General features: G+C 41.3%; 1 protein-coding gene across 2 annotated transcripts; it reads right to left on the bottom strand.

The window, feature by feature from the left end:
• Window positions 1–803: 803 nt before the first annotated feature.
• On the bottom strand, window positions 804–25,266 carry LOC113155843 (arf-GAP with dual PH domain-containing protein 1). 2 transcript variants are annotated; one of them, XR_003298262.1, is made up of 11 exons: window positions 24,897–25,266; window positions 15,963–16,090; window positions 11,026–11,117; window positions 9,228–9,310; window positions 5,762–5,874; window positions 5,522–5,668; window positions 3,331–3,414; window positions 3,163–3,225; window positions 2,629–2,693; window positions 2,315–2,543; window positions 804–1,854 (listed from the first exon to the last, which is right to left on the bottom strand). XR_003298262.1 is itself a non-coding variant. In XM_026350553.1 (11 exons), exons 1-11 carry the CDS (start codon window positions 24,985–24,987, stop codon window positions 1,826–1,828), a joined length of 1,131 nt encoding a protein of 376 aa, XP_026206338.1. In that variant the 5' UTR covers window positions 24,988–25,266; the 3' UTR covers window positions 804–1,825. The 2 variants fall into 2 exon arrangements, 1 of the variants encoding a protein (XP_026206338.1); XM_026350553.1 differs by having other exon boundaries at window positions 2,629–2,700.
• Window positions 25,267–25,343: the final 77 nt, after the last annotated feature.

Below are 25,343 nucleotides of genomic sequence, written 5' to 3'. Positions count from 1 at the left end.
GCCGTAGAAGCCACGGGCCTTTACAAATAGGACCACTGGAGTACTGCATTGTGAAGGGATTTGTTGTGTTGAGTTTAGATGTTCTACTCCAGCTTCCTCCCACAGTTAGACATGCAGTTTGGTTAATTGAGAATGAGAGTTGACATGATGGATGGATGATGGGGATGAATAGTATTTAGGCTGAAATCTGGTTACTACAAAGGCCATGACATTTTTTGTACTGAAGGCTCTGGTTATGTACTTAAGTTTTCTTTTTTAAAAGCAGTTTGTCACATCCCATTTACTTCCTGGGTGATGGTAAGATTAAAGACTGCTGCTCATCTGCCTGATTGTTACAGTGCGTTAGGATCTAGAGCCAGAAAGCAATTAGCCTAGCTTAGCATCTTCATTCCAGTCAAGGACAAAACTTTCCTCCGTGAGCTGACATTCGTCCATCCTCTCTTGACTATTTCACCCTATGGAAATCTCAGCTGGCACTGACAATGTGTGATGTCCCTTGTAAAGTAATATGAGAGCGCCATCTGCTGGACAAATACCCATTACTGCAGTTACATTGACATCACTGTTGGAGTGAAAATGCTTAAAAAGAGCAGGATTTTAACAAGTGTGTCTTCTTTTGGAGGATGTACATTGCTATATATACTATTAAGACAAGATGATGTTGATGATAATATATCTTATCAAGTTGCAATAAAACATAATTAGCCTTCAATCAACATAATTGGAGCTGAAGACAAACACAAAGTATGTAGTCCCACAAAAGACACAGACTAGTATAAAAAAAGCAAATCAAACATTTTCACTTCATTTCAGGTTAATCTGTATTGATGTTAAGATTCTTCTTTCCTATAATGAAACAAACTATCACTGTGATTTGAGGATTAACACAACAATGTGTCTTTAAAACCAAAAAGGAAATAAAATTGATGTCGAAGTGTTCTATAAATTACAATCCTGTCACATTACAATCCCGGAAAGCAGCAATAACTGTCTACGATGACTCAGTATGTTCAACAGTACAAATAAATAAAGAGAACAGCTGTCAGATTGAGGTTTTGAAAAGAACCCTGTCTGGATGCCGAGCAGCCACCTGCAGCTACGTTAACAGCGATGGCGATCACTGAGAGTTTGTGTGTGTACACGGGTGTGTGTGTGTGTTTTTATGCATATTTGTTGTTAACAGCACTTTGTAGGTTCAGGTTAAACAGGGTTTCAGTGCTGGAGGTTCAACCTCACAGCGTCCTCATTGAAAACATCATGATTCCACGCACAGGGTAAGCCACTGCCATTAAAACTGTACATTCAATAAATTAACAATGCATCGTCTTCGTTAAGCAACCAGTGAAATGACTCTAGATGACATAATTACATTAGATTACAGGTAGAATGAACCATTCACAAGACAAAAGAAATCCACACAAGAGGGGCGGTTGTTGCAGGAGAAGGGTCCACATGGCTGAAGAGAGGGGCAGGGGGTGGTGGTTGGCATGGTAATGTATAGCACAAGGTTGGTAGGCGCATTAGTGATGACATCATCTACCCTTTGGCCTTGTTTCACCACCGTTTCACTCCACGAGGTCATGAGTCCATTAGAGTTTGAGTTTTCGACACACACAGTAGATAGACTTGAGTCTCTCCGTCTCCTGTCACGTTTCTCCGTCACATTTTCTTATCTCAGCCCGTCCCAACACCCACTCCTCTCCTCCCAACCCCACTTTGCAGTATCTTCTCCTCCCGCCACACTGTGGTGGGTCACACACTGGGGTTGTGTCTGCTCTGACTGAGAATTGGGCCGGTCCAGCTGTGGTGTGGCTTCCCGCAGGCTTCAAGGCTTGTGTTTGAAATGGGCCTCCACTGTAGAAACAGATCAAATACAAAGTAAATACAACATGCTTTGTATTTAGGGAACACATATTAATGAAACTTTCTCTGTATAATATCTCTCTGCTTCTCATTGTTTCTTTCTCTCAGTCCAGATGATGTCACCTCATTACTCATGCTATGGAGGTTGCAGTCTTGATTAACTTACTCCTACAGAGCTCCTCCACACGACACACATCAGCTCTCACACACTTCACCAGATGATGTCATCTGCTGATGTGTACTGATGGTACGAGGAATGTTGCTAATGATGTTTGACCAAAACTGAGTATTACATGGAACAGAAAGGTTTCTAAATACACAGTGGGACACACTGTATGTTTCTTACAATTATTATATTGTCATGAATAATCTGATAATAAAGTAAATCCAGGTTGACACTGTTCATAGCTGTAATTAATATTCAACACATAATGCTGTCCCTGTTCTATACCTGCATATTCCTGTGGCCTCATTGGTCGATTAATGACCCTCTGGAAGGCCGCTATCCAGTCTCGTTGCTCTGCCTCGGTCTCGCAGGCGAACAGGAACTTCCTTTCGGGCGTGACGATGGTGATGCCGTGGTTCCAGTGGTAGCCCTGGGTGGACGGAGGCAATCCGGCCAGAACGGTGTAGCTGTTCTCCTTGCTTCCAATGAACACCTCACCGCGGGCGTAGGCATCCTGGAAAGAGGAGCAAGAACAAGGACCTGTGAAAACTCAGTGGCTAGTTCGGAAAAAAGCTGAAGATTAGGGGGACTGTTCTTACCAGTGGATCTTTAAAATACATGAGTCTCCGGTCGTCCATAGTGAACCACCTCTTTTTGAATCCCTCTGTGTGCTATGGCAAATAAATCAGAACACAGCAAAGGTTAAATAGTAAAATAAATAATTACAATTACCTTTTACAAGTTCCTAATGTTAAATAAGCATTCAGAAATCAAATTAAAGTATTTAAATCCTTTAGAATTTCATGATTTTCTGCATTCATTTGTCATTAAATGTGATCTAATCTTCATCTAAGTCAAGAGTATAGACGGCTTTAATATGCTATACCTACAGTAAGTATCAGATAATGGTAATTAGTTTTCCACCATATGCTGTAATTCTTATTCAATATCTCTAATCATTCTTGTGAATGATTACATATTTCTACAATTTCAGGCCTCTAGTGCATTAGACTACATAAAGTCTCCCTTTTGCAGTGACTTACAGTTTTGGTGCAATGAATGAAATGTTTTGCAAGAACACACTGCTTCCTTTTTAGGGCTCCATAACCCCTTGACAAGCACAAAGCACAAACCTTGGGACCAGTTTTCTCCATGAAGCCTTCCTTCATAAAGTTCCGGGTCAGTTTGGGCACCAGCTGGGGACAAACAGGACGTTTTTTTTTTGTGTCATGAATGTTGATGAGCACAAACAGGTGGCGTTTCTTTTCTTCAACAGCAATAATTCAGAGATCAGCTCTCACCTCCTCATCACTTGCTCCAGGGAAAGCCACCTGTAGGTAGTGGAACCTGGCTGCTCGTATAGCGTTGAACCAGTCCACCATCTCCTGCAGAAACCAAATACCATTTAGTGGCAACATCTCCTGCAGGAATCCATACAACATCTACTTACAGCATGGATTTTAGCATCTGTGTTAACAAAGTGACATTTCTTTCACAGAGTCCACTCAACATGATCTTTTCTACATAGTAAGGTGTAGTCAGGACTTCCTGCAAATGCTGCAGAGCTGTTGAGAACTCAGATAATGTGGCACCGAATGAACCCAATGAACCCTTTCTACAACGGCACTATTCTACCAGCAGAGGGAGTGATGCTCTCTCCATACCAGCCTCTTCTGAATGCCTATTAATATCCGCCTTTATCTTCTCTCTAATCTTCTAGTTTTTTCATTAACTCTCGCTTTCTTGAGCTCTCTACTTCTATTTTGGTCAGAAATCCCAGAGACATAGCAGCATTGTGAAACAATTATTTATGTACTCTGAGCTGTAAAAGCCATCAGTGATAGATGCACACACACACACACAGAGCACACATATTAACATAATGCACCCCCTATTTCTTTACTATAACCTTGACCATCACAACATTGGTATTGAACTGAAATGTCTTCAATTGACTTGACATTCATTTCTTGGACCCTTACCCCAGCCTTTATCTAAAACCAAGACTTGCTCACCACATGGTGGTTTTACATAAATCCTCTGACAAGTTCTTCAGAATAGAAAAAAACAAGAAGAGGTTGAGTTATAATAAGAAGCTTTTGTGCAAAAAATGTAATTTGTTGAGTTTGGTGCTTCAGCTCATTGCTAAAACAGTCTCAATAATCATTACATAAAAAATCCCCAAGGTAATGATGATAAAAACACATGTATCTGTTCTGCATTTGGTGTGATGCTCTGTTTTGGGACAGTGGTGAAAATACTGTCGGTTACCACTGCAACTGTGAACAGAGTCACCCGGGTGCACAGATGGTGAAACTGTGGCAAAGGGAGGTCAAAGAACAAGAGTGACAGAAACTTTTTTCAGCAACAGCCCTGCCTCGGCTTTATACTTAGTCACTATTGACACGAACATAACAAAGTGCTTGATTTACAGTATGTTTGATTCAATCATTCACTGTACATTCTTAAATCAATTGACACTTACTAACAAATAGGTCAAACATGTTCTTTTACAATTATTATTTAATAACATTAAAACAGATCAAGCTGATTTAAATATATAACAATCTTTGCTTGCTGTGTTTTGTATGTACAGTTGGCTGGACAGTGTAGTAATAAGATTACCGCCCTCCATGTGGGAGACGAGGGTTCGTCTTTGTACCTCGCACCTCACTATAAGTCGCTGAGGATAAAAGTGTCTGCTGAATGTAAATGTAGAGTAAAAAGTTATTTTTACATCAACATATGAATGATGCCTACTATTAGAACACTGTGGATGCAGAGTATGCACAGTGTAAATATTTGGCGCCTGACCTTGTCACTCCCCGCAATGAAGCACCATGTAGGAGTGGGGAGTGACGGCAATAGCTTCCTCCATAGATTTAAGAAAACAAAGCCAAACAATGCAACTTCTTACACAACAGATGTACTGTACAGGGTTTCTTTGTATGTTGAAGAATGATGATGCATTTTAAATGAAATTAAATTATGGGTAATAATAATAACTACTGACTAACTGCTGACTGTCAGGACTCTTTAACTCCATGTAGCAATAGTAGCTTTTTTTTTCCATAGTTCCCCAGTTTTATAACAGTAAGACATGCAAACATCCTCAAATTAAAACTAGAGCTCAGCAGTTTAGCCTCATAGTGACTGTCCCAGGGCCAACACACAAAGCGTCCGTGTCTAAATACCTTCTGAATGCAGTGCAGCTACTGAAGCTTCAGAAACTATAAAGGAGTTGTTACGGAAAAAGCCTAAAGCAATTGAATTATTAAAGGGCATTTCCAAGTCCAAGAGCATTTAGCAGAGCAGACAGCGTGCATATTAAACTAGTAGCCCGCTAATAGTGCCGTGTATTACTGTAATCTAACACTGGACAAGGAGCATATGAAACGCATGTCACTGCAGTGCAGAAAAAAAGACAATTATGAAAAAAGCAGCGAGCACAGTAATAGAAATATGAGTGTGAACAACGGTTGGATAGCATACTTTAGCATCACTGTGGTAGACAAAGATGTTCCTTGTGCTGTTGTCTTTCAGGTAGGTGATTTGCAGGCCGCAGGGGTTGCCGATCTTGGCTGGCTGGAAGGTGGCATTGAGGGTCTCAATTTTCATCACTGCCTTGGGATCCCTGGCCTGGACGGAGGAAGACATAAACCGGTTTATACCAAAGTGAAGTTGCTTGCAACTGTTCAGTGTTTGAAAAGCCAGCTGTATCATCCTGCTTACATCCTGCTTGTTGAAGTATTTTAGCGCTCCCTCCCTCTCAGACAGGATGAACTTTCGGCTGAGAAACTGACCATTGTCTCGTCCTCGTTTCCATAGAAACCCCTCTCGGTACCCTGGGCAGGAAAGGAAAAAAATAAAAGCGTGTGTGGTTTGGAGCCTGGTATCAAACACCCATCAGAGGAGATGAGAGATAAAACAAAGGAGAGAATTATAACGGTAATGGTGAGATGTTGTAACGGACTGGTGTAAGATGATACTTTAGTTAAGCCCAAATCAAGGATCGTTTCAAATCTCATTTAGGGGAAGATGAAGAAAAAAGGAGACAGTGTGTGAGAGTGAGAAAACACAGTAGAATATCCAAGAAACAAACAGATAAGAGGGAAGCTTATAACAGGAACTGCAGCATGATGCAACAAACAGAGAGATTTTATCATTATCGTACCAAAGCACACCCTTAATGATATGCTGTTCTATTTATAGCCTGCAATGTCTTCTTCTTCTTGTTTAGCCTATTTTGGTCGAATGCTTTTCCTGCTCGTCATTTTCTCTCTTTTTTTCTTCTATTCCTGTCAAACTGTGAAGTGTCTTCTTTCTAATCTGAGTCTATTCCTGTTTATTGAAAGGGAGGACGACGCATAATCAGGTGGCACCCCGGATAAGTGACTCATTTACACTACACTGAAGCCCTTTTGCATGATTATGAGCGTTTTAGGATGTACTGCAGTTCCTACACTGAACAGGAGGGGTAAATATACTACTGAATGATTCCAGAAAGAAGGGCAAAAGAAAAAGACCAGCCGGGGAGGGAAGGTTAAGGTCATAGCTAAAAGAAAAAAAGATATTTTCTGCGTCCACCTCTGTTCAGTGGAGGTGAATGCCATTTTTGTTTGTTGCTCAGAGCTTAAAAAATAACAAAAAAATTCCAAAGTAATATGGCTTTTATATTCTTTTATATTTCTTCCATAGTAGGCAGTTTACTGACTGTAGCAACTGGGACACTGCTGCAGGAAAACAAATGCACAATGGCACCAATGAAATTCCATGTTAGAAAATAGCTTGTATTTTAATTCAGGTGAACTGGACCTTTAAATTAGCATTATTCACTCACTTGACCATTTTGTAGCTGATAAATTATCTACAGTTTAAACAGAACGCTAATAAAGTTCTTTCAAGCATCTTTACTTAGGAGCTCATACAGAACAACATAGATTTTTTAAATTAGTATTTCTTTATCTAAGGAATATTCACATTTTAGCTTCGTCTTAACCCTCATCAGTTCCTGAATAATCATTTCTAGCTCGGCAGCTGCTCACTGTTATTTAGCAGTCATTGCAATGGCTGAAAACAGAAACAAGGATGACAGTCAATGACAGTTAAAGTTGCAACAGCGGTCCAAAAGATGCCAAATGCAGAGTGGAGGTAAGGAAAACTGCACAGCTGGGTGATAATACTGAGTTTGTCACTACATACGCTTTATACACAGTCAATTGAATGACTGTTCATTTAAATATCCTTATTAGTCATTAATTTATCAGACAAACCTGATAAATAGTCTACATAGGTTTATTATCAAAGAGCATCAAAGGCCAAAACCTCATGTACAGGCTGAGGAATATTCCGTGTATTGTTATTTAATCCTGCCTCATTTTCACTCCGCTGCTCTCTTTCCATTCTCCTTCTTTACTCCCATTGATTACCTCTCTTCTGTCTTTTTGTCCTCAGCACTCATTACTCTCCATCTGTGTGTGTGTGTGTGTGTGTGTGTGTGAGAGAGAGAGAGAGAGAGAGTTTGTGTGAGTGCACATTCTCTCTGTGCCTATGACTTTCTGACATGGAACATTTCGCCTGCACTGGCATTACTTCATCGATCAATAGCCCTCCTTGTCCCCAGCCTCGCCTCTTTCCCTCACATTCTTTTTCTTCCTCCTGTTCTTTACATATCACCCAATCAATGTTAGCCCTGGCCGCGGTGGTTACTGCATGTCAGTCACCCACACGCACGGACATAAACACGGATGCCATGCTTTTCGTAATGAGTAATGTAGGGAGTGCTTAAACAGAGATGACAGAATGACTCATTATTACACTCTGTCTGCATGTGTGAGCGTCAGTATGTGTGTATGTGTGTGTGTGTGTGCCAACTGTAACAATAAACCGGTCAGCTCACTGCAAGCTCCATCTTCAACAACACATGAAATGTATACTAGTAGATGCACATACTGATGGACCCAGCACACACAAATACTGTGGACACGGCCTTTACATGCACACACGACACACACACACTATTTAATACATATATACAAACACATATACACTGTTTAATTGCAGTTCTAGTGTATGGCTGTGACAATTATTGTGTTTAAATGCAAAGATATACAGACACAAGTCACTGAAGGATGTTTCAGGGTAATTGAATTCCTACTAGCGTTATCCAATATTTGTATTTCCGAGGTTCTGCCTACTGAAAAGTAAACAATGCAAGCCTGACAGAACAGCCACTTAGCTTTTTTAGCTGGATTGTGCCATCTGCACGTTCTCTTTCTACCATCTACTTGCACTACAATCTCTTCTTCAAAACGTCTTATTTCAGAATGTCCAGTAGAGCTGCAAAAAGGCTACGATTTTATTAGATAAATGTGTACGTGTGTGAAAGTGACAATCTATTCTTTATTTGTCTGCAGTCTGCTCATTATGCCCTCTGATAAAGAGATGGCCAGTCAGTTTTTGGCAGTATGGCATGCGAACCAACCATTGATCCCCTTTGTTTGTCCCTGTAAACTATTTCTGCTTTTGTTTTGTTGGTCTAAAGTTATTAAAGTTTAATTTCTCTTGACTATTTATTTTACTAATTTTCTTTTCTCAAAGCACAGAAGGTTGGTAACATGATTTAATTCCAATGTTTGAATTCAGTTTTCTCATGATGTACAGCTTTTGAAATTACACACACACAAAAAAACATGAAACCTGGATTTAATTTATTCAATATTGTAAACAAAATTAACATAATTAAATGATGTCAGTTTAAAGTAAATATTTAGGTTGAACTTAACACATTTGCTTTCAGCGTACATAATTGAATTCTATTAATTATGTTGACAAGAGAAAATGAATTTCACCAAATTGTGCAGCTCTAAAGCACAGAATAAAAAATGCATTTACCAAACACATCAAAATCATCAATATGTATATGAGAAAATAGTGTACTTGTTGGGGGAATACTGTATTTGTAGTAATAGATTTGGTACACTAGCAATGTTCTACAGTAGTAAAGAAATCCCATGTTAACAGTAATAAAGACAGCTTGGAGTGAAACAGAGTTCCACAACGGGGAATAAAAAATATCACATTCTGGCTAGAAAGACAGTAAATAGTAGCTGAAGTCTGTATCTCTGAAATGTTGAAGAAATAATAAAAGTGTTGAGGACACCGCTTCACGGTACAAATGTGTTGAGACTGCACCTACCTGCAGAGTACGGCTCCTGCTTCTCGATAAACTCAAACTCGTTCCTCTCGTACTTGGCTCTGATCCACTGCTCCCTCAGCAGCCTAAAAAACACGACACACACGTAGTTTTTAGTATTTTTATATATTATCACGTACTCACTAACTGCTCTAATGTGCACATGTCAAACCTCTATTTCTCAGTGAGATCGATACTGCACTCTGTTACAAAAAATAACAACATAAACATAATGAGCCAGCACACTAAACATTTACTATATGTTAAACTTACGTTCTCCATCACATACTGACTTGTTTTAAATTGGAACACAATGCATTTAAGGATCACTGCCTTTGCTTTTAACAGCTTCCACCAAAGCTGCATATAAAGGAAGCATGTCCATTTTAGACCATCTTCCTCTTAAGAGTGAGGAGAAACAAATGGTGCCACGTCACTGTGCCAGCTACTGGATCGCTCCCATTCTGGTTTCTTCTCTACCTCCCTCAGCCTTTCAGTCTAACCACCAGACATCCTCACTTTCTCCGCATATTTCTTATGCGTAGAAATACAACAACTTCGTTTTCGCCGTATGCAGAGTTAAAATGTCTTACTCTTATGTTCTTTGAACGACACCTTCTAGTGACAATGGATCTTTAAACACTAAGCACTGTGAATCTCAGGGGAGGAATGTTTGAATACAGACAGGCACCATGGCACAGACACTGAGAAAGATATTTCTCTTTCATCCGTGCTTTCTCTATCTCTTTTCTGTATTTCAATCAGATCTTATTGGATGGATGATTCCACTGGGGGGAAAGAAAAATGGCTTCCTGAAGGCAGATGGGTATTGAAAAGAAAAAGAGTACTTAAAAAAAAAATTAAGAATGTACCCATTGCAGCTTTGATAAATGTAGATAAATAGATAAAATTCTATTTTTTGTTTGCGATGCTTTACATATTAGCATCATTAAGTATCTTTAGATGAATGTACCCATTGCAGCCACCAGATGAAATTCAATTTTTGGTTTGCGATACTTTGTATATTAAAGTAAATGGCTTCCTGAAGGCAGCTTGGTATCAAAAAGGAAAAGGGTACTGATATTAAAAAAATGTACCCATTGCAGCCACCAGATGAAATTCAATTTTTGGTTTGCGATGCTTCACATATTAGTATCATTAAGTATCTTTATCTGTTACTGTGCCAAAAAAGCTTAATTAATCCAGTGTATTTAAATAAAGCACGACAAAGTGCAAAGACGTATGTCAATACTTTCCACATGCCATTTATAGACATAAAGAGGAAGAGGAAGTTATGTACACAGTGAGAGATGAGAAACAGTGTTTACTACTCTTTACAGTTACATGTCACTGCATAACATGGTGGTTGTATCACTTGTCAGCAGCATCTGCACTCAGCTTTTTCTCGTCACAGTCAGGTGAATGTACTCAGTCAGCTCCACAGAGCATTTTAGCACCTTTTAGCTTTATTGTTTTGGTTTTACAACCCACAATTTTACTGTTTGTTTTCAGCTTAAAAGCGCAGAAAAAAAAACATTGATGACATTAAGTCAACCTTTCTTTAGAGCAACTAAACTCTAAAAAGGCAGCAAATCGCTACCCCAGCAGTCTTTTACCAACAGCTGCTGCCGTTGAACGTGTTTTTGTAGTTTTGTAGTTGTGGACTTCTTGCTGTGTACAAACAAACAACATCCAAAATCTTACCATAATTAACAACTTTCCTCGAATCTGAATCATTCCATGAAATGTATTTCAGGCATCGATAATTTGACTCTATAAGACTCAAAGAAAGACCACTTACTTGCAGTCAGTATGTGTTGGTCTGTAGTAGAAAGCAGGAACCTTCTGCTCATACTTGGCTTTAGCTGCATTGTTTCCCATGGCAGCCATTAACTGAAGAGAAGACAGGATAAAACAAACAGGTCATTTAAAGGTGGTTCAAAGGCGAAAAATCACATCAATAGCATATACAGTAGTTTCCTTATTATGTCTTATTGACAAGCCAGGTAACACCAAACAGTGCTACCTGGTATTTTTGGTTTAACTGTTAATTAACCTGAATCCTTACCCTGTGGCTACCGCTACTGGCTACTCTGCGTTTGAACCCTTACAGGATGCCAAGATATTCACAAAGCCCGACCTGAGAAATGCCTACCACTCGGTACGCATTAGGGAGGGTGATGACTGAAAGACGGCCTTTAATACATCAGCTGGTCACTAGGAATATTCACAATATCTATAAATACGCTGGCCATCTTCCAAAACTTGGTCAATGATGTTCTGGGAGATATGCTGAATACATTTGTTTTTGCTTATCTTGATGACATTTTGATCTTGATCTTCTTCCTTTCTGAGACTAAGTTTGTCCTAGGATTTAGGCCTGTTGCCGCTCCAATCCATCGTCTCACCTCAGAGAAAACCCCTTTCTCCTGGTCTCATGATGCAGAGAAAGCTTTCAGAGAGGATATTCATCCTAGCTGTACCAGCCCACCTGAGAGTTGCCCACCTGACCGTAAAACAGACAATACTGGATGCCTTAAAAAATGAGCCTGGAGCCTCGGACTGCCCCAACAGCAAGCTGTATGTCCCTGAAATTCTCCGCCCAATGATTCTTCAATAGGGCCACACCTTCAAGTTCAACTTTCACACTGGGGTTTCTAGGACCACTTTCTTCATCAGACAGAGGTTCTGGTGGCCCACCCTAAGAAAGGATGTAAATGAGTATGTGTTAACCTGCCCTGAATGTGCAGCCAACAAACCCCCCAGACACTGTCCATCCTTTGCCAGAACCCCAAACACTATGGACGCACATCTCAGCAGATTCCATCCCACAACTCCCTGGGCAGAAGGTCTGGCTGTCCTCCCGAGACCTTTCCCTCAAGATTCCCGAACTGGCACTGTGGTTTGACGGGGCCTTCCCCGTCTCCAAGGTCATTAACACTGTGGCTGTGCGGCTTTGTCTACCCAGGCCACTGCTCGTTCAAGCCAGAGAAGATCAAGCCAGCCTTGCCAGTCAGCTCGTGTGACTGACTTTTCTATTTTTCTTTTCTTTTCTTTTGTTACTTTGCCTCAGTTTTTGTCAGCCACGTGCCGGACGCCAAAACTAGAGTGTCTTGGCTCCAGTTACACCGTTACGTGTTTTTCGCTGACAACTTTTGGTTTACTGTACTGACTTTCAGTGCTTTTCCGTTTAACTTCCTGTTAACATTCCCATTGTTGGCCTGTCGCCTTAGAGCTCTCCAGTCTTCACCCCACCTTCATTTGATTCTCCCTCATTTTAAATGAAAACTCATTTAAGTAAGTTTATTAGCGTCTGGCGTTTTAATCGGGTCCAGCTATTTACTCCACCCTTACAATTTTATAATGAAAACCTTTCTGTCAGGTGAAATGTTGTGCCACTAACAGATACAGCAATAACAAAAGTAATAAAAAATTATGTTTCCACTAAAATCATGGACCTTTTCACTGTTTGAGGACTAAGCTAACGAAAACGAATTTCCTTTTTGGTTACACCTTTTGCAGCAGCTCCATATAACAGATGCCATGACTTATGTCAAGGAAATAAGACTAGAGAATGGTGACAACAAAGCAAAACTAGGCTGTAAGAAGTCTTCTTAAGCATTAAGAAGAAAATACCATTCACTTTCAGTTCAGAAAATAGGGTAAAGCTTAGAAAATTGAGGTGTGACAGAACTTTTTCATCCAACAATAAGGCCTCTGCTTTCCTGTGGGATTAATAGTGGAAATGGTTTCTCTGCATTGGGACATGTCTGCCTCCTGCTCTCATTCCTTCCATTGTGTGTTTTATCCAAGCATAATCCCTGAGCCCAATCCAGCTGGCTGAATCCTTTAACACGCCTCTCTTATCCTTTGAGGGGCTCTGGAAGAGATGCAGCACTGTGTTATTTTATTGTGAAGGTCAAATAGCAGCAAACACTTCAACCAGAAAAGACATCTCTACAGAAGATGCCATGGAAATGAACATGTGACACATCTGTTGAGAAAATGTGATGTGTTTGACACCTTAGAGGTGACATTTTGAACATGATATTAGTATCACCAAAGCAAACAATCAGGGTAACCTGCACCATTTTGCGTGACAACCTCTGCTCAGAATTCAACCAGTAAATTCAAACCAATTCAGCTCAGTAAAACAACCAAATCACGAACATACTGGGCGTCTTATTCTTCCTCTCCACAATACAGTAACAGCATGTAAACTGTAGAGCTGGTGGCTCATTTATCAAAATATATACTCCCAGCTTTGTGCAAAAACAATTGAATTAATTTGTCTCTCTCAATGCCAAATGTGTCCGACGACATCTCTCTGTTGTGAAGAAAAAGAACATAAGTGACAAAAAAAATCCTCATTATATCTACATATTGTCAGACAATCAAGTTATTACGAGCAATTAGTGCATGTGTGTGATTCATGAGTCCATGCAAACCTCCCACAGTATTATTTCATCACCAAATGTAATAGTTCTGGGAGATGTTAAGAGGGTAGAAAGCTGATGTTGGTAATTTCTAGAGATGATCTAGAGAAATGTGTCACTAACAGACATATGGGCTGTTGGCTTACCTGAAAACAGTTTTTAACAGGCACTACCACTTATATATGTTTGACCGAATCAAGTTTTTACACACTATGTGAATTTTGTTAGAAAAATCTCTATGTGTACAGCATGAAAAATAATAATTTAGTGTTTAGTGCCCCATTAAGATAGATTAATGTTAAGATGGCTCCAGGGACTTGACAGTGACTGTCAGTCCTACCTTCCCAGGGACTTCTCGGATCACTTTAGCAGGAGCAATGATGTCATTACAGTAAGTCAACATGACCCCTGTGGGTCATTTGTGGCATCTTGTTAAACACGTGACAGTATTCAGACAGGTTTAGTTTGCGTTCAGCTAGGTTCAGCTAATGAAGTAAAGAGTATTAAGACTGTTGTGTGGCTCTTCTGGTTGTGGATGCTTTATTGGAATGGGGGCTCCCACAATAAACTCTGGCATCTAAAAAATCAACTCTAAACTCTCCCAATACTACAGTTACAGAGATGAGCCCAAACAGACACACAAGGTCTCCTTCACTGCAATCAAATCTGGTCATTCACTCATCAAATACTTACTTAGGTATTGGCTATATTTGGTTTTAATCTCCAGCCACGCTAATGTTTTATTCTTGCTTTCTTGCTTTACCATCTCCCTGTTCTCAAATGCCCATTACATACTAAATACTGTTCTCCCACATCTCCAGTCTCCTGGTTTTCCTCATGACTCACATCAGCGTCACCTCTTCCAGACTCCTTTATGTCACTGACGATGCAGCTGACATGATCACCACAAAGGGACAACTTCACACTTCCCCTGCAGAGCCAGAGATTGTGGATTTCCAATTTTGCGAATAATTCTTATTTCTTGCCGACGTATCTCTTAATGTTTGCAAGGTATGCGACAGCTCAGCTTCTTTTAACACCCAGGAGAGAGGTACACACAGTGCCACTAATGGAAAAAATACTTTATTGATCTCAGTGAGGAAATGCTCTTCCTCCATAGGGGGTTCAGAGGTCGGGGTCAAGTGAAGATCAGTGTTCTTTGGGCTGAATCCACTGTTTTGCACAAGGACTAAATATGTGTTGAGGCACTGGTATCACAGAGAGTAAAAACATTATTAACAAACAAGCAAACTCTCTTCCTTTGTGTCAGTTGTAACCCGCTGTTCTTCTGTTCCCAAAGTTTCTACAAATACAGTGCAAAAACACAGCAGCCAGCAGCCTCAGTTAATGAGATCTGCACTTACAGTATGTGTCAGCATGCAGAGCTGCTTCCAGGTAAAAAAATCCATCCATTTGCCTTTATTTCAGTGACGTGTCTTCTCTGTCCGCTTTCTTTCCTACCATATTCTCAAGAAAATGTCCCGACTGGGTCGTTTCCATAGAAACACCAAATATGATGGTACAGTTTTAGATTCAAGAGTTACCATTTGCTTATTACTTTATATTTGTGTCTGTACTGGATGTAAAGTAATACGATTTGCATGCTAAATCTACACACTGGGATTTGTGTTCAGTTCGTTTGTAGGATTCAGTTTCTCGTCACTGCATCTCATGGCACTCACTCACAAACAGATTCTTTTTTGTGTCCTGTCCGCCAGCAGAGATTGTGACATGGAGTGATGGATGCCTTTTTGTGCTGGACAGTTTCACTTTTTCAGGTGGAGTAAGTGTTTTTATCCAAGTGTAATGATAGTTTAGTTTACTCCTTTTGATTGGTGACCTGTATTTATTTTAATACGGCCCAGTATGCATATATTTTTGCCAGCTTCAGGATTGGGCTGGTGAAAAAGAGGAGAGAGAAAAAGAGGTGAAATGTAGTGGGGGGTTGTACAATGGTAATTCATGCATGTGAGCGCATGAACATGCCCCCGAGTGCTGCCAGTGACTCCCGCCAAGGTGGCGAGTGGGACATGGCCACCATCTTATACCAAAAGAGGCCCACCTCATCCAACTGCATGTAAAACCATTGATTCTTTATATCTGTGATACCATAACTCTGATGATATGTTGTTGGCATTCATCAAATATCTTAAATATTTTTTTTACCCATAACATTGATGCGACTAAGTGAATAATGAATACCAGTCAACAATCCACTAAGAAAGGGGAACGTGTGCTTTGCATGCTTCAGATATAAATGGGGACTTTGCAGTACACTGTATATTTGCCATTACTGCCCTACCTCCACCTCGCTGGCATCCCACGTGTCCTGGACAGACTTGACACGGCTGATGTGGGGGATGCTCCGGTGAAGGAGCGAGCAGGCCTGGCAAACGAACACACCCAAAGTCAGCGACGCCCAGTCCGGCTCTGCAGGAGAGAGAGGAGAGAGAAGGAGGGAGAGTCATGGCAAAGAAAGAAAGATGCCGAGGGAGAACGAGCACAGAGGTGAAAGGGAGACAATGTGTATTTGCACGGAAGAGGAAAACGGGAGGAAATGAAATTGGGCAAACGGTAAAGGAGGATGATGAAAGACACAGAGGGGAGATGCTGGTGCTGGTGCTGTTAATGGGTAGTAAGAGCAAAGTAAATGAAGCAAATATACAAGGGACTCTGGTTGAGTGTGTTCCTGCTCATTAAGGAGAGTGGGGCAGCAAAATATGATTTATAAAGCTGACTAACAGGAAATAGACTGCCAAGGATCAGATCAGAACTGAGCTGAGGCAGTTATCAGGTTAGTAGAGTCTTGAATATACAGCGGTAACATCATCACACACAAAGATCCAAGCTCAAATTCATACTTGGATGCATAGGCACAGTTCTATATGTCAGCAGGTTTTAGGAATGATACACACACATACACACACACACACACACACACCCCTGCATCACCTCTAAACATACCATATGATGCTTTTTGCAAACACCACCATGTGACCCAACGCGTACCTTGAGCACAGGTCTAGAAAACTAACAGTCTCATCAGCAGTCAGAGAGAAAGTGCAAAAAAAAAAAAAAAAAAGAGAGGGGAAGAAGAAGGAGGTTTTTCTCTGCAACGTGACACAGCAGCAGCAGCAGCAGCATCCGTGGGTGTTCAGCAAAGGTACATTTGAGTCATTGTGCATCACACGCAGAATGTGATTCTGGCCGTGTAAACGCAGTTGCCAAGCCGGTGAAAAAAAGACAAGTTGTGACAAATCAGATTGGAGGATAATCTGATTATAAAATACATACATTCACTGTTGGCAGATGATGGAACCTACTGAATCTAGTGATACACTGACTTCTTGTGCTGCTAGAAGGTCGACATTTAAGCATGTTATTGAAATGTTCTGACAACTTGAAATGGGGGAAAATGGGGTTCCCACATTCACACTCTCAAAGGATGAACTGTCATTATAAACCAATACTAATATACTAATAAAGTGACTAGTGAACCCTGAACCAGCACCATTACCAAGACAAATGTTCATTGTATTGTACTGTACATACTGTATAAATACTTTGGCTTGATTTCTGCTCAAAATGCATTTAAATTGTATAATTAAAACTGTTATGAGCAGTCCATTCCTCCTACTTGTAATGGAGCTATAGCAGCATTAGACTCAAATGTTCCACGCTGCTCAGTCGAGCCCTTGCCATGGTCTGCACTTCAGCGCTTCAGGTAGTCCACATTGTGAAATTACAATCAATAAGAATTAATCAAAACTTAACTAATCACTCAAAAATTGAAAAAGTTAGATACCGTATATTTAAGGCACATGCTCTGTATTTAAAGCTAATTTAACCTGTTAAAAAAAAAAATCAAAAATCTTTCTAATAAAATTATCTTATCTTCTTAAATAAGAAGCAAAAGCACAATATACACACAATACTAACACATACATACATATATATATATATATATATATATATATATATATATATATATATATATATATATATATATATATATATATATACCACTATATCAGTTAGACTCATTGATAACATTGATAACGTTGATAACGTTGGTGTATGAGTGTGTGTATATGTCATGTATTAATATCATAGTGAGTGCGTGGCCACAGGCAACTGAGAGTATTACGTACTCACTGGGAAACATGCAAAAGTCACCACATTGTCTTTCCACCTAACTCTATCTGAAACTGCCAGTTGTCACAAACGGAGGCCCCCAGCCTACAGCCATGTGAACACACACATGTATGTGTGTATGCACAGTCAATAAGAATGTGTAATACTCAAGCAATTTAAATAAGAGCTGAGTAGAGAGAAAGAGGTACAGGGACAGAAAATACTATTCTCGCATTTCTCTGTCCTCTTGAAGCTGGAAAAAAGCTTTGCTGTAGATACCACAGAGCCTGGCACAGTGGGAGAAGAGAGAGGGTTTAGAGATGAGGAAGTGATAGAAGAGGTGTAGAAATAGGAGGAATATAGTAGGAGGCAGAGAAGAAAGGAAAGAGGAAGGAAAGGGAGGAAGAGTGTGGGTTCTTTATCATGCAAGGAGATGATGTGAGCTCACAAGATCCCCGGAGGGTGTTACTGGCATCAGTCTCCTTTCGATTTATCTCTTTTAAACCATGACAAATAGGCAATATTTTTGAAATGTCAACTCGTCCTTTAGTCGTTCAGGAATCTTGGATCAAGCACAAAGTGTCAGAGATTGATGAGGGGAAATCAAACCCCTTCCTTTTCGTATACATCTCAAACGACACCCGCCAGACGCAACATGCAAATATGGCCCCGGAGCCCACACACACACCCACACACACACACCCACACACACGCCAACCATGCTGATCCAAAAACACAGCCATTTAGTGGTGAGGTCATCGCTGTCTGAGTCAGGCCCTGGAGAAAAAAAACAGCACTCATGGAGATTATTGTGGCCACATGACTGACTAGCCACATATACACACAGATGCAGACAAACACACACACTTCCTCCTCTACATCTAGGTAGAACATAGGAACGCATAGCTGTAGTGAACAGGAGGTAGAACCCTCCTGATGTGGTGTGGCTCTGTTGTTTTTTATTTTACTGTGGTGAGATGTGTGTGTGTCTCTGTGGTAAAGTGCTGCTAAACCTTGGCCCCATCTCTGGAAAATTGTCTCGAAGACAAAAAAGACTACATTTGCTGGAGTTCTAGGGCTTGTTGGGAGGAGAGACAACCACACTCTTGATTCGACTACACAAGGTTGAAGAAAGAAATGCCTGTGGCATTACTGCAGGGCAGATGCAGGATAAATGAATGAAGGGAGCATTTGTACAATGGCAGCCCCTGTGTCTGTGGGCCAGTGCAGGCACTTTTCTGCATCTGCACCAGTTCATTTGTATGTTTGGACGTGTGCACACCAGTCTGTCAGCGGCTGCATCATAGTCGGGGTTAATGGCTAAACAGTGGGGCCAGTTGAGGTTGTGACCCGCTCGTATCTTGGATATACCCCTCAGGCGAAACAACAGGCTTGTATTTCTACAGCGGTATTTGCAGTCATTGAGCGTATTCACTCTGTGTATAACTTTAACTTGACCCAAGAATTGTAAAATGTCAAAAATGCCTGAAGCTTTTATGAGAAATTCATAACGGCTTTCTTCATTTGTAAAAAGGCTAACTCTCAAGATGGAACGTATTTTTGTGTAGTTTACATAATACATAGTCATCTTGAGTTTATTGAATGAGTCTGTGTGGCACGAGACCATGATTTCTGGTTCTATATCTATGAAAAATCATTAAATTATTTACACAGGATTACATAATAATCAATCAAATATATTAAAAATATGTATATGTGCATCTGCAACACCAGCAGTAGTGTCATTCATACTTCATAATCACTGGGTCAGTGGTTTGGCTATCACCTGACAAGTAAGGCTCAGTCAACAGACATTACTTTCTAATGTGTATTCTTGATCTTCACAGCAATACAATCAGCATACCACCATCCAACACCCCACAGGCCTTTTAAGTGCTTAGTTTTTAGCAAAGGTTCTGATGTTAATGGTTGTATTCCTTCTCTCAGCAATTTCCTTTCAGCCCCTCGGATAATTTGAGTGTTCCCTCAAAGCCAGTATAACTGTTTACGGTCCTGTACATCACTTCCTCGACCATTGTGAGTGAAATAAGCTTTAGAATAAAGAGTTCTGTAACTGCTATGTAGACCTTTGTTAGTGTGGGCTGACCTTCCTTGATCCAATGCATTACGTGACATTATGTTTTCAATTAGTTTCCATCTAGCAAATACCTCACACTGGGTACATCTAGGTTATAATTAACAGTTCAACCACCTCACAGCATCCAATAATGTATGCTGAATGAATGAATCAACTTCAACTCTTACGCAGACGATACTGTTTTTTATGCTGCTAATCACAACTAGTTTACTTAGTTTCCTGCGTCTTACATGCTACTAAATGCAGATACATCAGAAATGCCAAAGCAAAAGATTCAAAGGTCACTTAATTTTGACATTTAGGTGAACTTTGACAGGTTCCCATTTTTGCCTACTTATTGCATAAACTCTAATTGCAACATTACTTTGAATAACATATTGGTAAAATCACTACATTTGTCTATTTTCTTCTAGGATTATCCATAAATCTGGCAGGTGTTGATGGTAAAGCACATGGCTTCCTAACGTGACCTGTTGTATTGTAATGTAAAACTACAACCAGCTACAACAGCTGCAACAACTACAGTTTTTGTTTTGGACTTCCTTGGTATCTTTCTGATCTCCGTTAGTTTGTGTTAGTCGCTGTGTAGGAAAGCAAGGGTTGCCATGGAAACAGCAACAGCTAGCCTGATATTAGATGTTAAAACAGACATGATCTCCCGAGCGATTAATTGGGACTGATCCTGGACCAGAACCAGACGTGGCTGCTTGAATCCAGTCCTGGTTCACCTTGACAGTTTCCGGCTGGTGAGGCTTGGTCAGACAAACAAGGCTGCTCCGCCCACAGTGTGTGGAGGAACAAAGCAGCAGGTGCTTAGTTTCTGCTGAGATCAGACTTTGGCCTCTGTCACTCCCAGAAAACTCAAGGGACTCGGGTAATTGCAGACTGATTTGCCTAATTTCAGAGCTTAAAGTGCCTGTCAATTGTGTGTCACTGTAGCCTGTCATTAATATTGTGTTACCTTATCTTAATACCTTTATTTAATTAAGCTCAAACTAACTTAAAATGCAGTTTCATGGATTCTAACCAGCTGGTAGGCGTGCAGGTAGGCTGTATTAGTCGATCATGCACTGGCTTCAGTCCATATCCATGTTAGGGCAGAGTTTAAATTGCCCCTTATTGTGTGTCAAGGGCTTGCTCCACTATACTTACCGGAACCCTGAATCACTCCGGTGGAGTCAACTTGTGGATGACAGTAAAAGACTGTAATTTCATTGGGTAGACCCTGACATATGTGCAAGGCTGCGCATATAGAACAAGACATTGTTGAAACAGATGGTAAACTGCCAGTTTGTCAAGGAACTTCTTCCACCCACATCTAAAAACAGAGACAACTTGTATTATTAGTTTCTCTTTTTAGAGGTTATTACTTATTGCTGGGATTTAACACTTGTTTCCTTTTTTGATGGACACTTCCTGCTAAACTTACAGCAGCTTTCTTGTCAGATCAGCATCAGCTGTGATGCGTCTGAGGCAGGAGGCAAGATCTCCATACGATGCTGTTACAGATCACTAACGCTGTGTTCCCTTCCATCATGGGGGGAACACTTCAGGAGTTTTATCTAAAAGCAGTTATACAGTTAAGTCAGTTCTTTTTTTAACAGGACTTTATCTCACTTAATCACATTAAGGAAATGAAAAGAAGTTTCTGTTTCCTCTGATTTTCCATTAGTGAACAATCAAAATAGTCACATCTTTTGAACCTATAGCAAACCTCCTACTAACTCTTCCTTCTACCTTGCTGTTTTTCCTGTTGAACAAGCAACTCTCAGAGGACTGCCGAGGCTTCTCTCTGGAGGGAATAAGCCATTTGTGTGTCCTTAGCATAGGGCAGAGCCCCAGTGCTGCTGAGCTACAGAGAAACCCTCCCGTATAAGCTCCCAGGTCAGCCTCTCAGCAGTCTCATCTCAGCACACCAACAAAGAGAAGATAGGAAAAAATGCAAAAGGAAGGGCAGAGTAAGAATGACTAAGCATTTAAAGCACCAGCAGTTTTGCCTCTTTGTGTTTTTAGACTGCAGCAAGCTTTCCGTCTGGTTAATGGATGTTGTATCTGTGATGGGAAGATAAGACAGGAGTGAGGGACAGTCAGGTCACTGCTGATGCTGTGATAGTCTGACTTCACTCCGTCAGCTGGCAGGCTCACATTCAATAATGGGATTTCATGTGATGTTATGTCACACCGTTGGTGGAATGTGTGCATAAATAATATTGGTTAGTGAAAACTACAGTAAGTAAGGTTTCCTCGAAGGTCTTAATCACCTTCTCAATTGTACACTCAAACATTAACAGACCTAATTGTGAAAATAATTATAATGACACTTCATATCTTGCCTCCTTTCTTGCCTTCGCATTATTGGCCAGATGCTGTATGAAGTTAGGATACATGCCAGATTGGTTGTTCAGTCTGGTCAGTCATCTATATCTATAGACCTCTACTACCTGTTAACATGCCACCCAGTAAGGTGACCTCACATACACCCGCTCCAGCACAACACATAGGGTCTGTCTGCTTTAAGGGGTTTTCAGCTGTAATGAAAGAGTACTGCTTATTAATGAAAAAGCCACTGAGATGAGACTGTGTCCCCATCTGGGGCGGAGTTGCCGAACAACCATTAATAATTCATACCGATCATTACGAGACATGAATTATGAGCCTGGGAATTCCTGATCTAGAAGCAGGGAGGGGAGTTAACAGTTTGGTTGATAGATGGGTCCACTAACGTATCATCCGTGCAGTCTGCTATCCTGAAATTCATGAAATGAGCAGCAGTTTTAAGATTCAACCAGAGTTATAGCGTTGACCACGAAGCAGCTTTATTAGGAGTGTTTGCTGTGCTTCACTGTCTGAGTCACTTCACCTGCTGGGAGGGAATTCAGCCACCCTGCAATTACCTGTTCTGTGGCTGTTCGGCCACCGTCGCTCTCATCTGTCCCACCTTCAAGTCACCGAGGCTAAGTTTGATTAACGGTCGCAAAGGTGAAAGTGGCAAAGTCTGTCAGCCCAAAAGTGATGAACAATCTGTGCAGAGGAACAATCCAAGTTACTGTTTCCTCCAGGCATCAGGGACTGTTACAGAGCACTTGTCAGGAAAGTACATCAAAGAAGCTTCCCACGGGTCAAATAAGTCTGTATGGGTATCGATCATTGTGCCGATTGTCTCCAAGCAAGACTACGTGTCTGTTGCGGGTCGTGATGGCGTAATAATAATGTTAGCACTGCAACGTGCTCGCAGTGACAATGCTTGTGTGCAGCATCTACTGTATAATGTTTCCTCCGGCATAATGCAACACCTTTGAGATTATGAAAATCTATGTAACTGTCTGAAAACAACAATCCAACTTAGCACCCATTTCAAGTAGTAACTCGCCTGGTGGTCAAGGCAAGAGATTCGAAGGTTCTCTCAACACCTTTATCTTTATTTTCTACAAATTTCTGGCAAGTTTGTCCATAACTCTGTGAATCTTTTCACTCCACTTGTTCAAATGAAGCTGTTAAAACCAATTACGAGCACTTTTAGTTTTGCACATTAGCATGCTAACATTTGCTGACTGGCACTCAATACAAAGTAGCACTGATGCTGAAGGTATAAGGTCAGTGTGAGAATCACTAGTCACTTATATAGTGTTATACACTGACTGTCCACAAAAAGAGTCAAACACTGGACATTCGGTATATTCAGGTAGTCAGCTGACCTCATTCTTTGGGTTCATAACGTTGCTGAACCTAGACCTGACCAACTGCAGCAACCCCAGATCATAGCACTGCCCCCACCGGCTTATATGGGTGCATCACTTCACCCGCCTCTCTTCTTACTCTGATGAGCTCATCACTCTTAAACAGGGTAAATCTGGACTCATCAGACCACATGACCTAAACAACCACAGGATGTCTTCAGATATGGTTGTTTAAGAAATGGGAAGCTACTCACTGCATCAGTTAGAGTTAAATAACTTGTTGCCAGCTGAAACATAACCATCCATGCAGTAATTATCCAATGGGAGGCTCTTACCTACGTGCTTGGTTAAATCCAGGTGGTGACTTTTTTTTGTACGGGCAGAGTAAATTGCTGATACACAATTAAAAGCCACATAAAAACATTCAGTACGTTAAAGCTGCCACACACCACACACATACATCACCAGATGCAATGAGAGACATTTAGCTGCCTATTTCTCAGCAAATGAAACACTAAATTAAATCCCTGTTCAAGTGGCCACTGCTCACACAAAGCTATGTAATTTTTACTTATTTATTTATTTTTTTACTTTTTGTGAGCGCACTGCTGGCTCCGAAAGCTGCTCCGCTTACAGCCAGTCCTCAGAAGAGCCATAGCCAAGGCCAAGAAACTGGCTTCCTGGGTGGGCTCGGCTCCAAGCACTGGGCGTACGGCCCATACTTGGAGCCTCGATGGCCACTCGCTGGCTTATTACCATTTCAGTGAGGGGGATGGAGGGGGAGGAGGGATGGTTATGGAGAGGAAGAGGGGTAAAAGGGGGAACGGGGAGAGGATGGAGAGAATGAAAACTGCCTGATACAGAAATGAGTGCCCTGGCCCATATGGTCTGTAAATGAACAGCAAACATCTAAAGCAAATATTCACACAAACACCAGTAATTACTGAACAAGCGTGTGGAGGTTGCTGACAGTGTGGAACACTGGACCACAACACCAGCAAACACACAGCTGTGGAGGGGATAGTGGGACTGTCTGTGCACCGTCACACACCTAAGGACAGTCACACACAGGAGGGTTTTATGTGTTTACGGTTCACACCACAGGTCCAGAGTGCAGTCTGGTTTTATTATTCTACCTGCACTGAGGGTGTTGTCAGGTGTGTCCACCTGTCTGGCCTGTGATCTTACCCCACCTGGACCCAGTCCACTAACACTTGTATAGGTGCTTGAAGCCCCAGCAGATTCCCCTTAACGATGCACAGCAGCTCACATGCATTCGTGCAGCTGCAGCAGCATGTGTCCCTCCATCAAACGGGGATTTACTTACCTGGATTGCCGCAGTCCGCGCACGCATCGTTGCCCGGTCTCGCCAGCACGTCCTGCAGGAGCCGGTTGTTCCCCTCCGGTTCCAGGGCCATGGTGAGTCTATCCGTCCAGCCTCACCGCGGTGTGAAGGAGCCTGCACAAGAACATCCGCTGCTGGAGTCCGTCTGACTGACAGACAGAGAGACAGCCCGGTCACCTGTCAGCTCCGATCCGATCCGATCCGAGGAGGAGGAGAAGGAAGGAAGGAGCAGAAGAGAGGGAGCGATCCGAGCGGAGGCTGCAGCCAACCTCTTCCCCTCTCTCTTTTTATCACCCCCTGCTATTACCTAGCGTTACTGACTGCATAATAATTAAGCCTGTACAGTGTGCTGCCATCGCCTCCTCCTCCTCCTCCTCCTCCCTCTGTCTGTTCTTCTCTCATCTCTCCAGCCTCACGTCTTACTAAAGT

Source organism: Anabas testudineus, chromosome 19, assembly GCF_900324465.2.
Source record: "Anabas testudineus chromosome 19, fAnaTes1.2, whole genome shotgun sequence".
Lineage (NCBI taxonomy): Eukaryota > Metazoa > Chordata > Actinopteri > Anabantiformes > Anabantidae > Anabas > Anabas testudineus.
Note: the sequence above shows the minus strand (reverse complement) of the source record. Positions and strands in the feature narration are given on the sequence as shown.